The 15,916-nt window shown below is 42.7% G+C and overlaps 2 protein-coding genes across 3 annotated transcripts; both read left to right on the top strand.

The window, feature by feature from the left end:
- Positions 1 to 322: 322 nt before the first annotated feature.
- LOC103659960 (gamma-crystallin A) lies at positions 323 to 2,129 on the top strand. The gene is made up of 3 exons (XM_040636525.1): positions 323 to 331; positions 428 to 676; positions 1,857 to 2,129. The coding sequence occupies exons 1-3, from the start codon at positions 323 to 325 to the stop codon at positions 2,127 to 2,129; spliced, it is 531 nt and encodes a 176-aa protein (XP_040492459.1).
- Positions 2,130 to 12,034: 9,905 nt separating this feature from the next.
- Positions 12,035 to 14,052, top strand: LOC103659806 (gamma-crystallin B). 2 transcript variants are annotated; one of them, XM_008687438.2, is made up of 3 exons: positions 12,035 to 12,043; positions 12,139 to 12,387; positions 13,665 to 14,052. In XM_008687438.2, exons 1-3 carry the CDS (start codon positions 12,035 to 12,037, stop codon positions 13,938 to 13,940), a joined length of 534 nt encoding a protein of 177 aa, XP_008685660.2. In that variant the 3' UTR covers positions 13,941 to 14,052. The 2 variants fall into 2 exon arrangements, with proteins under 2 accessions (XP_008685660.2, XP_008685661.2); XM_008687439.2 differs by having other exon boundaries at positions 12,139 to 12,381.
- Positions 14,053 to 15,916: the final 1,864 nt, after the last annotated feature.

Here is a 15,916-nt window from a genome sequence, read left to right on the forward strand (position 1 = left end):
GCCGGGCATGTAATGTATTTCTAGAGAGCTGCATAGGATGAGAAGTGCGCCCTTTGTCTCCAAGGTCATGATGGCTCTGCTGACCTCAATTCCTTTCACTGGAGCTAGTGAGGAGAACTCGAAAATGCCAGAGAGAGAATGAGAGCCCCCTACCCCATGATCCCAAATGAAAAAAAGAGAGAGAACATAGAAATCCCCTCACGCACTACCTCCAGGCCCCTTTTGTGTTGTTCCTGCCAACGCAGCAGCCCTCCTGCTATATATACCAGCTGCCACTCTTGTCCCCATCACGCCGGACGCTGATCATCCGCTGCTAACAACCATGGGGAAGGTGAGTCACCTGAGGTGCCATGCCACGTCTGTTGCGTGTCTCCTGTGTTCGGGGTTCCTTCCCCGCTGACTTCTGGCCATTCCCTCATTCCTCCCACCGCTGATCACCTTCTACGAGGAGCGGGGCTTCCAGGGCCGCCACTACGAGTGCAGCAGCGACTGCCCCAACCTGCAGCCCTACTTCAGCCGCTGCAACTCCATCCGCGTGGACAGCGGCTGCTGGATGCTGTATGAGCGCCCCAACTACCAAGGCCACCAGTACTTCCTGCGGCGCGGGGACTACCCCGACTACCAGCAGTGGCTGGGCCTCAGCGACTCCATCCGCTCCTGCCGGGCCATTCCTTCCGTGAGTCTCGCTTCCACCAGACTGACGGGAAATCATCACTGATCTGTGGCCGTAAATTCCTGTTGGTCAAAGTCAGTTTGTTTCAACTCAGGACTAGTGTTCACAGTAAGGATAGCAATGCATGACTGTCAAGCATTAAAAAAAAAAAAAAATGTGAGTAGGCTTATGAATCACTGTAACCTCTTTTTTTTTTTTTCTTATTTAAGGACAAGATTGTTTTTAGGGCGTAAGAAATCACAACATAGCCTCTGAAGTTAAACTTGGTAGCAGCCAGCTGATTCCTACTTTCTAAATAAAAATCATCATGTATAGAAAAGAAAAGAAAAAAAGCCTATCTAAATCATTATTTTTTAATGGTAGGAACATTTAACAGACCTCGGGGGAACAATGTAGGTGTAATGTGTTCAGACTGTATTAGTGATTGTTTTCCACACAGTCTCTATGGCATAAGGATCTAGAAACTAGAATACTATGTCTCAGGTCCAAGGGGCTCCCTGGTTCCCAGGAGTCATTATCAACTAGTTTCTTACCAGGGTTAGAGACAGGTCATTAATTAGGATTTCATGGGACATGGTCCTCATCAAAGTGCTGCTTAATGTTTTTAAACATGCTGAGTTTGTGTTTCTCCTTGCTGGTGACACCAAATTGTGAGGTATGACAAGCAGATTCAAGAAGTGAAACCAAAGTAGGCTAGAGAAATTTGCAGAGGCAAAAAGATAAATAAAACACGAATTTCTTTGAGGCAAGAACCTCAAATGGTTCAGGTGACTTGGCAAAATGTCAGACACGTGGACTCAGGGTAAATACACATTACCGTAAATTATGTGTAAAGAGTGACTTAAAAACAAGCTTGTTAGGACCCTGTTACGTGCGGACATAACAGAAAAGAGCGTTAAAATCCTCTCTGCACACTCACTGAATACAGTTGTGACCAATGGTTTCCTACAAAGGAATCCCTTTTATTCCCTTTATCTCAATGTTTGTTTCTTCCACAAGATCAGGTCAGTTTTATTTTAGTATTCTTCCTAATTTGTTAGACCAACAATGTGAGGAGAAGACACATACACAGCAGGATGGCTTGAAAACCGTGCTTCATGAAGATGCGGGCTGACTAAGTCACTTTTACTGAGATCAGAGATGCCCACACTGATTTTTCTTCTTTTGTTTATTGTCACAACAGACCAGCTCTCACAGGATAAGGCTGTACGAGAGACACGACTATGGGGGCCTGGTGTCTGAGCTCACTGAAGACTGTTCCTGCATCCACGATCGCTTCCGGCTCAATGAGCTGCACTCCCTCCACGTGCTGGAGGGCTGCTGGGTCCTCTACGAGCTGCCCAACTACCGGGGGCGACAGTACCTGCTGAGGCCGGGGGACTACAGGCGCTACCACGACTGGGGGGCCATGGATGCCAGGGTGGGCTCTCTGAGACGGGTCATCGATTTGTACTAGGCTGTTTCCTGGTACGATCCACATCAAAATGCAGTAAATACACAAACTGTGCTCCTGGCACTAAGTGACTCTTGTTTATCTTTAGATAACCACTGAATTCTAATAAATGGTGACCCTTGGCAACTTACCTGACCCTGAAGGTCAGGTGTTTTGACCGTCTACTTGCTTCCCCGTTGGTCAGGCAACAGTATTCCTGGAGCCCCCACACATGTCATGGGAAGGAGGGAGAAACAACATGTCTGCTTCTACAACCCCCAGTCTGAGAAAGAGAGGGCAGGCGAATGGAAGGAAAACCTATTAGACCCCATACAAAGTAGAAAACATAGAATGAGTTGAGGCTGGGACACCAAAGACACGGGATTGTCGGAAAGGTTAGGGCAGCTGAAGTCTCAGATGAGTCAAGAAAAGCTGAGTGGAGAGAGGGGTTTTAAGCAGAATTCCCAAGGTAGAGAAGGTCAAGCGTGCTTGATGAGTTCAGCGGGTAAGAAAAGTGTTAAAGTAAGCGTTAAAGGGCCTGAGTCGTTATCCTACTTCTGCTAATTACCAGCGATGTGTCCAATTCGGACTAGATTTTTAGGGACTTTCCCAGTTTTAGCACTGAAAGTCCTACAGCCTGGAAAGCCCCTCAGTCTCAGGTAAACCAGGATGGTTGGTTTCCCTACTTACTGGCTTATCTCTTTGATCAAGTCATTTCTTATCCTCTCTGTTCCAAAATTACCTTATTGAAGATTAACGGTGGATAAGAAATTCCTGCTTCACTAAATTCCAGGATAATTATGATGAAAAGATAAGGAAAGATTGTGAACATATTTTGTTATTTTTAAATTATTACACAAACGTAAATGTAGAAAATTCATGTATCCCCAGTGTCTGCTCAAATTCAAGAGTACAATACAGTCATCTTTATTTTGGACTCCAGTATGAATTTCTATCAAGACCCAATCACAGAGCGCCTGGGTGACTCAGTAGGTTAAGGATCTGCCTTCCCTCAGGTCATAATCTGAGGCTCCTGGGACTGAGTTCCACATCAGGCTCCCTGCTCAGCAGGGAGTCTGCTTCTCTGTCTTCCTTTGCCCCTCCCCCCGCTCATGCTCTCTCTCTCTCTCTTTCTCTCTCTTGCTCTCTCAAATAAATGAATAAAATCTTTAAAAAAGACTCAATTACACACATGACGAAATGAGCACTGAGAATTATATAAGACTGATGAATCACTGAAACTAATAATACACTACATGTTAATTGATCGAATTTAAATTAAAAAAAAAAAAGACTTGATTACACAGAGTGAAGTATTAATATTTACTCCACTGCATACCTCTGGAATTTCTTTCCACTATAGTAAAGCTGCTCTCCCAGAATGCAAATTCTCTTTCCAAATCTGTATAAGCATAAATAGTGCCTGTCCCTGTTAACCTTTTTATCAAAACTGATTTTAAAATTCACATGGAATTGCAAGTGACCCAGAATAGCCAAAACAATCTTGAGAAAGAAGAACAAAGTAGGAGTACTTCTCAATTTCAGAACTTACCATAAAACAACAGTAATCAAGACAGCAAGGTCCTGGCATTGGGTAGACATGGAGATGAATGAAATAGACTTGAGAGTCCAGAAATTAACCCATGTGTCAACTGATTTTTGACAAGGATTCTAAGATGATTCAATGGGAAAGAATAGCTTCTCAACAAACGGTGCTGAAACTACTGGACAACCACATGCAAAGGATGAAGTTAGCCCCCTATTTCACACCATATGTAAAAATCAACTCAAAAAAATCAAAGACTTAAATGTAAAAAGTCAAGCCATAAAACTTGGAAGAAAACACAAGCATACATCTTTATGATCTTTTATTAGGCAATGATTTCTTAAATATGAAAGCAGAAACAACAATAACAAGACAAATTGGACTTAAAATTAAAATGTTTTATGAATCAAAGGACACTATCAAGAAAGTGAATGTAGCAGCTTCTTACTAGACACATCTCCGGAGGCAAGGGAAACAAAAGCAAATATAACTATTGGGACTTCCTTGAGATAAAAAGCTTCTGCACAGTGAAGGAAACAATCAACAAAACTAAAAGGCAACCTGTGGAATGAGGGAAGATGTTTGCAAATGACATATTGGATAAAGGGCTAGTATCCAAAATCTATAAAGAACTTATCAAACTCAACACCCAAAAAATAAATAATCCAGTTAAGAAATGGGCAGAAGTCATGAACAGAGATTTCACCACAGAAGGCATACAAATGACCAACAGACACATGAAAAAATGCTCCACATCACTCGGCATCAGGGAAATACAAATCAAAACCACAATAAGATACCACCTCATACCTGTTAGAATGGCTAAAATTAATGACTTGGGAAATGACAGATGTTGGCAAGGCTGCAGAGAAAGGGGAACCCTCTTACAGTGTTGGTGGAAATGCAAACTGGTGCAACCATTCTGGAAAATAGTATGCAGGTTCCTCAAAAAGTTAAAATTAGAGCTACCCTATGACTCAGCAATTGTGCACTACTAGGTATTTATCCAAAGAATACAAAAATAATGATTTGAAGGAGCATATACAGCCCCATGTTTATAGCAGCATTATCAACAATAGCCAAATTATGGAAAGAGCCCAAATGTCCATCAACCAATGCATGGATAAAGAAGATATGGTATATATATACAAAAGACTTTTACTCAGCCATCAAAAAGAATGAAATCTTGCCATTTGCAATCATGTGGATGGAACTAGAGGGTATTATGCTAAGTGAAATAAGTCAGTCAGAGAAAGACAAATACTCTATGATTTCACTCATATGTGGGATTTAAGAAACAAAACAGATGAACATAGGGGCAGGGAAGGAAAAACAAAATAAGATAAAAACAGAGAGAGAGGAAAACCATAAGAGACTCTTAACTACAGAGAACAAACTGAGGGTTGCTGGAGGGGAGGTGGGTGGGGGGATGGGCTAAATGGGTGTTGGGCATTAAGGAGGGCACTTATTGGTGTGAGCACTGGGTGTTATTTGTAAGTGATCACTAAATTCTACTCCTTAAACCAATACTACACTGTATGTTAACTAACTTTAAATAAAATCTTGGGAGAAAAATTAAAAATAAATAAATAAGGTAAATAAAAAATAATTTTTATAAAAAAGAAAAAAAGTCAAAAGGCAACCTACAGAATGGGAAAAAATATTTACAAACCATATATCTGGCAAGAGTTGAGTATCCAGAATATATATATCTTACAACTCAATAACACAAAGACAACACTATTTTTTTTTTATAATGATTTTTTATTATATTATGTTAGTCACCATACAGTACATCCCCGGTTTTCGATGTAAGGCTCGATGATTCATTAGTTGTGTATAACACCCAGTGCACCATGCAATACGTGCCCTCCTTACTACCCATCACTGGCCTATCCCATTCCCCCACCCCCCTCCCCTCTGTAGTCCTCAGTTTGTTTCTCATAGTCCATAGTCTCTCATGATGGGCAAAAGACTTGAATATATATCTTTCTGAAGAAGATATACAAATGGCCAATAAACAAAAGAAAAGATGCTCAACATCATTGGTCCTTAGGGAAATTCAAATCAAACCCACAATGGGATACCACTTAATGCCTACTAGGATAGTTATAATAATTTTAGGGGGGGGAAAGCTCCAGAAAATAACAAATATTGGTAAGGATGTAGAGAGATTGGAATTCTCATAAGTTGCTGGTGGAAATGTAAAATGGTGTGGCAGCTGTGGAAGATAGCTTGGCAGTTCCTTAGTTAAACATGGAGTTATCATATGACTCACCAATTCTACTTCTAGATATATATTCATAAGAACTGAAAGCAGTGTTCAAACACAAACTTTACACATGAGTGTTTATAGCAGCACTAGTCACAATAGCCGAAAGGTGAAAACAACCCAAAAGTCTATCAATGGATGACTGGATCAATAAAATGTGATATATCTATATTATGAAATACTATTTGGCCATAAAAAAGGAATGAAATACTGATATGTGCTATAACATGAATGAATCTTGAAAACATGCAAAGTGAAAGAAGCCAGTCACAGAAGTATGTATATTATAGGATTCCACTGATATGAAATATCCAGAATAGGCAAAGCTACAGAGACAGTAAATCGATTAGTGGTTGCTTAGGGCTGGAAGGAATGGGTAGATAAAGGAATGAAACTAAAAAGCACAGGATTTCTCATTGTGGTGACAACCATATTCTAAAATTGACCATAGCAATGGTTGTACATATCTGTGAACATACTAAAACCATTAATTATATACTTTAAATGGACCAACTGTATGGTATGTGAATTATATCTCAATAAAGATCTTTTAAAAACTAATGCTCTGGGATGGGGCACCTGGGTGGCTCAGTTGTTAAGCATCTGCCTTCGGCTCAGGGCATGATCCCAGGGTCCTGGGATCGAGCCCCACATCAGGCTTCTCCGTTGGGAGCCTGCTTCTTCCTCTCCCACTCCCCCTGCTCGTGTTCCCTCTCTCACTGGCTGTCTCTCTCTCTGTCAAATAAATAAATAAAATCTTAAAAAAAAAAAAAAAAACTAATGCTCTGGGGTGCCTGGCTCAGTCAGTAGAACATGCAACTCTTGATCTCAGCGTTCAGGGTTGTGAGTTTGAGCCCCACGTTGGGTATAGAGATTACTTAAAAAGGAAGGAAGGAAGGGAGGGTGGAGGAGGGGAAGGAAGGAAGAAAAGAAGGGAGGGAAGGAGGAAGGAAGAGAAAGAAAGAAAGAAAGAAGAAAGAAAGAAAGAAAGAAAGAAAGAAAGAAAGAAAGAAAAGAAAGAAATCTTTAGAAACTAATGCTCTGTACAGAAACTTAAGTAATAATCCTTTTAAAATAAGATTCCTTCTTGTGGAAGAAACTTATAGGATAAATGATAAGATACACATATTATTGGGATGCCTGGGTGGCTCAGTTGGTTACCTGTCTGGCTCAGGTCATGGTCCCACAGTCCTAGGATTGAGTCCCACATCAGGCTTCTTGCTCAGCGGGGAGCCTGCTTCTCCCTCTGCCAGCCACCCCCCTGCTTGTGCTCTCTCTCTCTCCCGCTCTCTCTCTGACAAATAAATGAATAAAATCTTTTTTTTTAAGATACACATATTATTAAAATGTTGTGGCTCTTATCAATTCCAAATATGCAGAAGGTTTGAGATTTTGTTGCTGGCCCAGCTAAATCATCACGTGTTGCCCTCTAGTTGGGTGACTAATGACATATGAGCTCTGTTTTAACAAAAAATGAAAAATAAGGTGACATGTCCCACTGAAAATAACTTTGTTAATTTAGGATTTGGTTTTGTTTTAATCTGGTGAATTTAGAGGCTTAGAAAAAAGCATTTGATCTCACAAGTATACCACAAGTTTCCCTCTCTATAAAATGAAGGGTCTGGACAAGATGAGCTCCATGTTTCCTTCCAGCTCTGATACTTTAAGACTCTGTTAGGTTTCAAAATGGGTTATCTCAGTGGTTACCAATGCAGGCTTTGAGCTCCATAGACTTGGTTCCTGGCTTGACCAGCTAATGGCTGGGTGACCTTGAGCAAGTTACTTATCCCCTCTGAGCTTTGGTTTTCTCTGCATGATCTTATGAGGAGTAAATGAGCTATGTTCTGTAAAGAAGCTAGCATATAGCAGAGACTCAGTAAGTAGTAGTCACCCCTCCATCAGTTGTGTTTAATTGTGCCATATATATGGACTTTATAAGGAAAACATGTCAGAATAAATTAGCTGTTTTCTAGAAAATTCCTTTAAGTCAAGAAAATGTGAACATCTTCAATGTCCCTTTGACAGTCACCCATTACCACTGTCTGAGAAATCTAAGACAAATAAATGAATATGGGATTACAGAGCCTTTTATAGTCAGTTAATGCTGATTTCTTCAGCCTGGCAGCAATCAGTCAATTGAAGAGTCCACTACAATTTACCAGAGCTCCTGTTAAAGACAAAGATTCTTGGGGTTGGTAGGGACACCACAGGCTAGCTGGATGCTAGGCCTTTCGTAAATTAAAAGGAAAGTATGACATTGAGAAGTGTATAATTTAGGGAAGATATAAGATAGGCACACCTAGAAAGGTAACATCTAAAACCAGCCATTGTTATATGCAGAGGCAATTAGTTTAGGCCTTGGAGCCGACACACCTGAGTTCAATTCCCAGTTCCTCCACTTACTAACTATGTCTACCTTTTGGATTTTTTTCTCTGTCATGATCAGTACTGATTAGACTTGGGCAGTCAGGGATCTTGACCTGAACTGGGTGCCTCAGAGAGTCTTACTCTCGCCTCTTCCAGCTGCAATCTTCCCCACAGGACAGGAATCTGTGGAACCTTGGGGACAAGCCCACACTTCTTTTAGACCATGCTCCTTTTACCTGAAACTCCGGAATTCCCTCTATTTAGACCTTGTTTCCAAGACCTAAAAGAGAGTCTTCACGGGGCCTGTCCTCCCAAGGAGACTGGTAGTCAAAAGGCAGCTGTTTGTGGGAAGTGAAGGGGGGCAAGGAGCATGCGGATAGACTGTGGACATGTGAGGGAGTGAAAAGAGAGGAGGGAAGAGGTAAAGGGGGCTCTGTTTATGTTCTTGCCCGACATCTCACAAACATTTGGGGAAGTTCCCATAATAACTGTGCTGTGTTGGCTACATGAGGTACTTTGTACAATTTCTTGTACAGTGTCTGGAACATACCAGACACTCTTTATACAGTAGGCTATTTATTATTGCCTATTATTATTTTCATCATCACAAGCCAAGTGAATGCTATAAGGTTTGCTGCAGTTTCAATCCTAACGCCTTAAATGGAAGTAGACATGGCTTCCTTCAGCAAGGTCATGTCAATGACGTGCTGATGAACTCAAGAGATTTCACTTGGGAGTGGTTACCAGAGAGTCAGGAAAGAAGTCTGCAAGTGTTTCAGGAAAAGCCAGCTTGTAAACTAAAACGTTTGGGGGGGGGGGGGGGGTTAATGAACTATTTCCACTCAGGCTCCTAACAGGCCTCAGGCAACTATAATGGCTCCTAAATGAATGATCTTATTTTTAGAAGAAGCCAGGGTTATATTAGATCCATTCAAATATTTTGATCTACAAGTTTATTTAACTATGAGCTCCTAGAGGACCTTAAACAACTTTCTAAATTTTTGTTCTGATTTAAATAAGACCAGTTCTTCCAAAGGGAGTTTTACAGTTATTAAAAACAAAACAAAACAAAAAACTTGTACATTACAGCTAAACTCGGTATTCAAATATTTCTGATAAAAGGCTCAGTGGCTTCAGTCCCTTAACCTCCCACATAATTAGACTGGGCCATTGGCTGATAATATGAAGAGACATAACAGGGGCGCCTGGGTGGCACAGCGGTTAAGCGTCTGCCTTCGGCTCAGGGCGTGATCCTGGCGTTATGGGATAGAGCCCCACATCAGGCTCCTCTGCTATGAGCCTGCTTCTTCCTCTCCCACTCCTCCTGCTTGTGTTCCCTCTCTCGCTGGCTGTCTATCTCTGTCAAATAAATAAATAAAATCTTAAAAAAAAAAATACGAAGAGACATAACAGAGCCTGTCTTGCAGCATCCAGGACCTAAAGTCTCATTCCATTGATCCATCCATCTTCTAAAGTACAAGGAGCCCCCACACTGGGGTGTTCAGCAGGGAGTCTGCTTCTCTGCCTCTCCCTCTGCCCCTTCCCTGCTCTTTCTCTCTCTCTCTCTCTCTTTCAAATAAATAAATAAATCTTTTAAAATGTATAATATAAAAAATAAACTACAAGGAAATAGCTAAGAATCCTTTTTATTATTTTCCTTCACAAAAATGTTGTTTACCACTTTTTCTTTCATTTTTGTTCTGTTTCTCAGGCCCACTCCCCTCTCTCCCGTAGCCACTTAGAGACTTGAACGACATAGCCCTGGTGGGGTTCTAACACCTCCCCACCCCACAGGAAGACCGTGCTGTGGTGGGCCTGCACCAGCCTGGGGTTCTGGGCCATTTTCACCTCCTTTCAAGTCCTCCCAGGTCAGCAAGGAGAGGCAGAAGCAGCAGCAGAGGGCGTCAGAACCAGAGAGAGTGGTAGCTGAGTGGGAGAAAGTGGCTTCAATGTCTCTGAACGTCCGTGTGGGTGATCTCACGTGGGGGAGTTCCTGTTCTCCAAAATAGAATCATTATTTTTTCATGTTCTTCATGTTTGCAGGACTCGGTTTATCCACCTACTTAACTAATAAATTGTGGTGGGAGATAAAGAAGTGTGACGTGGCCCTTATTCTTGAGTTGATAACCTTGCTGAAGACAAGGAAAAGAAGAAATTTTATGAGAAAGGCGGAGCAGCAGTGCTATGCTGGGTGGTGACGAAGTGGGGCAGATGCTCCGAGAAGTCTGAGTATAGGCCTCTGACCCGAGGCCTTAGGTGGTAAGCCTATTACATGTTAACATAAATAACATATTTTTATGAATAATAACTGTATTTTCCAAAGCAACAACAATTAACGAAAAGATTGGAATTGTTTTACATTTTTATAAGTCTCTTGAATGTCCTAGAGCCTCTGGAAAAACTCCACTGTACCCCTGAAAAAGAATAAGAGCGAAGAGGGGCGCCTGGGTGGTGCAGTCGTTGAGCGTCTGCCTTTGGCTCAGGGCATGATCCTGGCGTTATGGGATCGAGCCCTGCATCAGGCTTCTCCACTAGGAGCCTGCTTCTTCCTCTCCCACTCCCCTGCTTGTGTTCCCTCTCTCGCTGGCTTTCTCTGTCAAAATAAATAAATAAAATCTTAAAAAAAAAAAAAAAGAATAAGAGGGAAAAGGGTCAAGAACATCTTGGTATTGTTATGAAAACTGTTTTGACCTTAGGAACCTCTTGAAAGTGTCTCAGGGACCTTTGGGGTCCCCACACCACACTGTGAAATTCATACGGTCAAGAGGCTCTGTCATCTGGCTTGGGTGCTCTCCAGCATCTCTGAAGTCTGAGGAAGGAGGCCGTCGCTATTTTGAGGGCTTCTACATTACTCCTCACACTAACTCAAGCCAGCCTTACCAAGTAAGCAAGAGTCTTTAATGGTGATGAGGAGGGAAGATCTTAGGACACTGAAGGAGGACAGGGACATAAAAGAGCAAGCAGTACTCGGGGCAGCCACCAGCAGAAGGAAGGATTTAGGCTCGGGGAGTTGTGAGGAAGGGGAGGAAGGCCTTAGCTATCTGCTTTCTTTCAGGTCAAAGCCAAGTACCGAGAGCCTACTAGGAGCCAACCCTCTGCTCTAGGCCCAGAGGCGGAAAGGAATAAGAGAATTCCCAGCCTCCAGGAGCCTACACATTTCCAGTCAAGCATCAGTTTTACTCGACAGACCCCAAAATAACAACAGTGCTGACCAAAGCGTCTCGATTTTGAACTACGCCTTAGCCTTTTTAAAGCACTTCTACAGATCATTTCCCTTGATTCCCTCTTCCTTAAGATTTCTTATGATTTAAATTCTGATTTTTCATAAAAGTTAAAAACCACCACCACCACCAGTCCCGGAGCAGAATACATGACTTACTTTAATTACCTTTGAGGAGTCAATTAAGCAGAACAGGCGACAAAATAAAAGCATGGGGATAGAATTTCGTTCATCCTTTTTCACAACTAAAAGAGTAAAGACTCTTTTCATTTTGGTGGCAACAACAGCTTTAGTGAATTAGAACAACCCGAACCTACCAGAAAGAATGAGAGTAAACCATTCAGCTAACCCCAATGACCAGGGGGAGGAGGAGCGGGGAGCCGGCAAATCCCCTTAACTCACCAAAAGGGGCCCCTTTTGTGTGATTTCCTGCGGAGGCAGCAGTCAGGGCTGTTATATATACAGCCTCACTCCCCCTCGTCCCACACAGCGCCGGCCAACTCCTCCTGCTCCCTCGCTCCAAAATGGGGAAGGTAAGTGCGGGGTCCCGGAGGCTCAGGGTCGGCCCTGGCACAGCCCCTTCAGCAGGGGCAAATGGCCTCATGCTCCCACATCTTCCACTCTGCAGATCACCTTCTACGAGGACCGGGGCTTCCAGGGCCGCTGCTACGAGTGCAGCAGCGACTGCCCCAACCTGCAGCCCTACTTCAGCCGCTGCAACTCCATCCGCGTGGACAGCGGCTGCTGGATGCTGTATGAGCGCCCCAACTACCAAGGCCACCAGTACTTCCTGCGGCGCGGGGACTACACCGACTACCAGCAGTGGCTGGGCTTCAGCGACTCCATCCGCTCCTGCCACCTCATCCCCCAGGTGAGTGTGGCTCCGTCCTCCTCTCTGGTCTCTTTGGAAATGAAAGCCATGAACAAATACCATTCTTCAACCAAATCATTCCAACTAGAGAGCAGCAGGTGAGAGTGAGCCCACTGCCCACAGTCTATTCTAGAAGGGGGTCTCAGAGGGGAAGCCATTCTTTATGAACTCTGTGGTGCTTGCTTTTTCACTCACATGTTTCCATAATTTTATATTTTAAATGTAATAAAAAATTTAAAAATCCAAAGACTAATTGAGAAAAAGAGGACAGAGGGAAAACAGAAGTTGCCACGTGTTTAAGATAGAGCTTCCTAAAGGCGTCATTCCAAGCGGTGTCAACTCAGAAATAATATGTCAGATCTTCTAGATACAATCTGGGTCTGCTTAATTGATAAGAATACACTTGCTTGCTTTGGCTCACTTTTCTATTTAATGATCTTCCTGGAGAAGATCAGCCCCTTTCTTTTGGTTTTTATTCTAATTTCATGGTCAGTATCTATTAGCTCACTTAGAGGTATAAATTAGAGGAAAGGCCAATTCCAAAATGAAAGTTTGAGATTCAGTATTTTCTAGAGAGCCATTTGCACAGTTCTCAGAAGAATGTGCCGGAGTTGTGGGAGGTATGGGGTATAGTGTCATCCAAACAGAGCTCAATGGAGATGATTTTTGCTGCAGAGGGAAACAAAGACAGTGAGGGAAGAGCCCGGAAAGCAAACTTAAGAGTCAGATAGGTTGAAATCCGAAGTGACACTGAGGCGATAAAAACACAGACAAAGAAAATGGGTCGTCTTCTTTTCTACAAAAGCTTAATAATCTTACGCTCCATGGTGTACACAAAACCCAAACATCGGCCTTAGAGAAAATAGCTAAATGTTGATTCCTTTTTAACCAGAGTGCTATATCAAATGGGACTTTCCTTTCCAATGACTTACACTTATCTCTTTTGAGAAGGACCTTCTCTAATAACAAGCCTTAACATGATCACTTTATTTGAGACAAACCTTGGCTGCCAAGGACAGAGCCCAATGGATAGCACTGAAGGGCTGCCTGTTTTGTCCCTCGCATTGCCCAGAAATCCTGTAGACGCAGGGGTGGGTGGAGAGGGTGGGCGGGGAGGGTGAGGGGGGCCAGAAGGCTCTTTAACACTGCAACATGATTGTTCTGGAAGCAAACCTGGACTCCAGGAACTTTTGGGCTGGTGGGGGAAGGGAAGCATAGGGGTTAGAACTCTAATTCTCTCCATTTGTGTTCATTTATCTTTTCCTTTCTGTTTGCCTCCCCAGCACTCCGGCACGTTCAGAATGAGGATCTATGAGAGAGATGACTTCAGAGGACAAATGTCAGAGATCACAGACGATTGTCTCTCTCTTCAGGACCGCTTCCATCTCAACGAAATCCACTCCCTCAATGTGCTGGAGGGCTGCTGGGTCCTTTATGAGCTGCCCAACTACAGGGGAAGGCAGTACCTCCTGAGGCCCGGGGAGTACAGGAGATACCTTGACTGGGGGGCCACGAACGCCAAAGTTGGTTCTTTCAGACGAGTAATGGATTTTTACTAAAGTATTTATGTTCTCCACTTTTCTCCTTTAGAATCCAATAAAATATTTAGCTTGTGTTTCTGGCACTACGGAGTCCTGCTCTTCTTTTAACCTATTAAGACTTTGTAAGCAATAATGGTACTTAGCCAAACATAATGACCGACATTTTCATGATGGGAAACAATGTCTTTTAAGGGGGATAAAGTAAAGGATATCATTGCCAGCATTCTTTTGAAGACTAAACCATGTAGGCTCAAGGTTCAATTCAATCGGGCTAAAGACATTTATGGTTAGTCTTAAAAGGTAAATTTGCAGCTACAATGTTAAATTAGTACTTATTGTAATGCCTCAAGTTATCCTTGTAGGTTACCTCCATCATCTTTTCTTTTTTTTTTTTTTTAAAGATTTTTTAATTTATTTACTTGACAGCCAGTGAGAGAGGGAACACAAGCAGGGGGAGTGGGAGAGGAAGAAGCAGGCTCCCAGAGGAGGAGCCTGATGTGAGGCTCGATCCCGAAACGCCGGGATCACGCCCTGGGCCAAAGGCAGACACTTAACGACTGAGCCACCCAGGTGCCCCTCCACCATCTTTTCTATGTAGGCCAAATCTTAGCTAATGAGGAAAGTCGTCTCAGCGTCTAGACCCTTCCTTTAGCTTCAAAAACAAATGAACAAACTGGTCACCCTCCCCTCTTGTGTTCTTTACCCTTCTAATGGCAGCCAATTCCATGTCAATACCTCATTCCTCCAGGAGATTTTCAATCCAAATAGAATTCACTGTCTCTTTTATAGAAGAATTTCAGGATTTCTACAAAAAACCACATGTACATATGGAAACTCAAACTCCTATCACTCTAATAGGAAGTAAAGAATTATGACTATACCTGGAAAGTAATACTAAATGGAAAATGAGGAATTGACATTTTCTGGAGAAGTTTGCTTGACTGTTTGTGTGTTTTCTTTGAGGATGTTTATTTTCCAGGAGAGACATTTGAGCCCAAGTCCCATGTTCTGAGGCACTTTGTTGGTTGTAGGTAAAGCCAGATTTGAATCCAACCACCAAGACAGAGGGGAAACAAGACCAGTTCCATGACTGAGAGAGTCCATGAGACAAATAAACTAATTATCCAAAACTAACCTGTTCCCAGTACTGAAACCTCAAAGAAAGTTTTCATGTAGGTCCTAATAAAGTGGGTACTGAGCAAACAACATCCCTAATAGCACCCTGCAATAATGAAATATGGTTCTTCATTCTGTTTCTTACAAAGTTCCACAATAAAGCTGATGGTTTCAGGTCAAAATCCATTTAAAGTACCCCATTCTTTGAGATTCTAATGAAATGGCTGAAATGTCATCTCACATGGAGTGGGAGACTTGCATATCCACGCTCTCCGACACAAATGTACTCAATGTCTCTTGTAATTCTGGAAAGGGAATGAGTTATTTATGCCTTTTCCAGTCACCCTCCCCTCTGAACTCCTGCCCTGTTAGGATCATCTTGTCCTCCCCCATGTGACCCACCCCATGTGTCTCACCAACTCAGTGGGAGACATAGCTCCTTTTCCTGGAGCTCTGAACCATCTCTCATATGAAACATTCATGTCCGCTGCCAGCTTCATTATAGAGATTGTGGGAGGAGTTTAGATCCCAGCAGTACAACAATATGAAATTAAATATTACGTGGCCATGCTCTCAACAGTCTGCAAGGTCCAACCTGCTGCTGGGTGGCCTGGTCTTCTTTCTCATTCTTGCTCATCTCTCCTCTGTTCTTAACTATACCCACATGGCTGTTCACTTTTTATAGTCTCCTTCCAAACCATGCTTTCCAGGGTTCCATATCTACCACCCATGTGGCTCATGAACAGAACAAGCATCAAATTTGTTGCTTAGTCTGAGTCATTTTTGATAGCACAAGTGGGTGCTATTAGGGATTACACCGGGGCAAAAGGCATGAACCAGGAGTGTTCAAGGCAAACTGGGCCACATGGTTCTTTCCC

Source organism: Ursus maritimus, unplaced genomic scaffold (genome assembly GCF_017311325.1).
Source record: "Ursus maritimus isolate PB19 unplaced genomic scaffold, ASM1731132v1 scaffold_1, whole genome shotgun sequence".
In the NCBI taxonomy this organism is placed as follows: Eukaryota; Metazoa; Chordata; class Mammalia; order Carnivora; family Ursidae; genus Ursus; species Ursus maritimus.

What these genes read in the sequence shown, in the direction of transcription:
- LOC103659960 (XM_040636525.1), top strand. An exon ending in CCTGCCGGGCCATTCCTTCC is followed by an intron (nt 677 to 1,856) that starts GTGAGTCTCGCT and finishes TTGTCACAACAG; the next exon opens with ACCAGCTCTCACAGGATAAG.
- LOC103659806 (XM_008687438.2), top strand. An exon ending in ACCTCATCCCCCAGGTGAGT is followed by an intron (nt 12,388 to 13,664) that starts GTGGCTCCGTCC and finishes TTGCCTCCCCAG; the next exon opens with CACTCCGGCACGTTCAGAAT.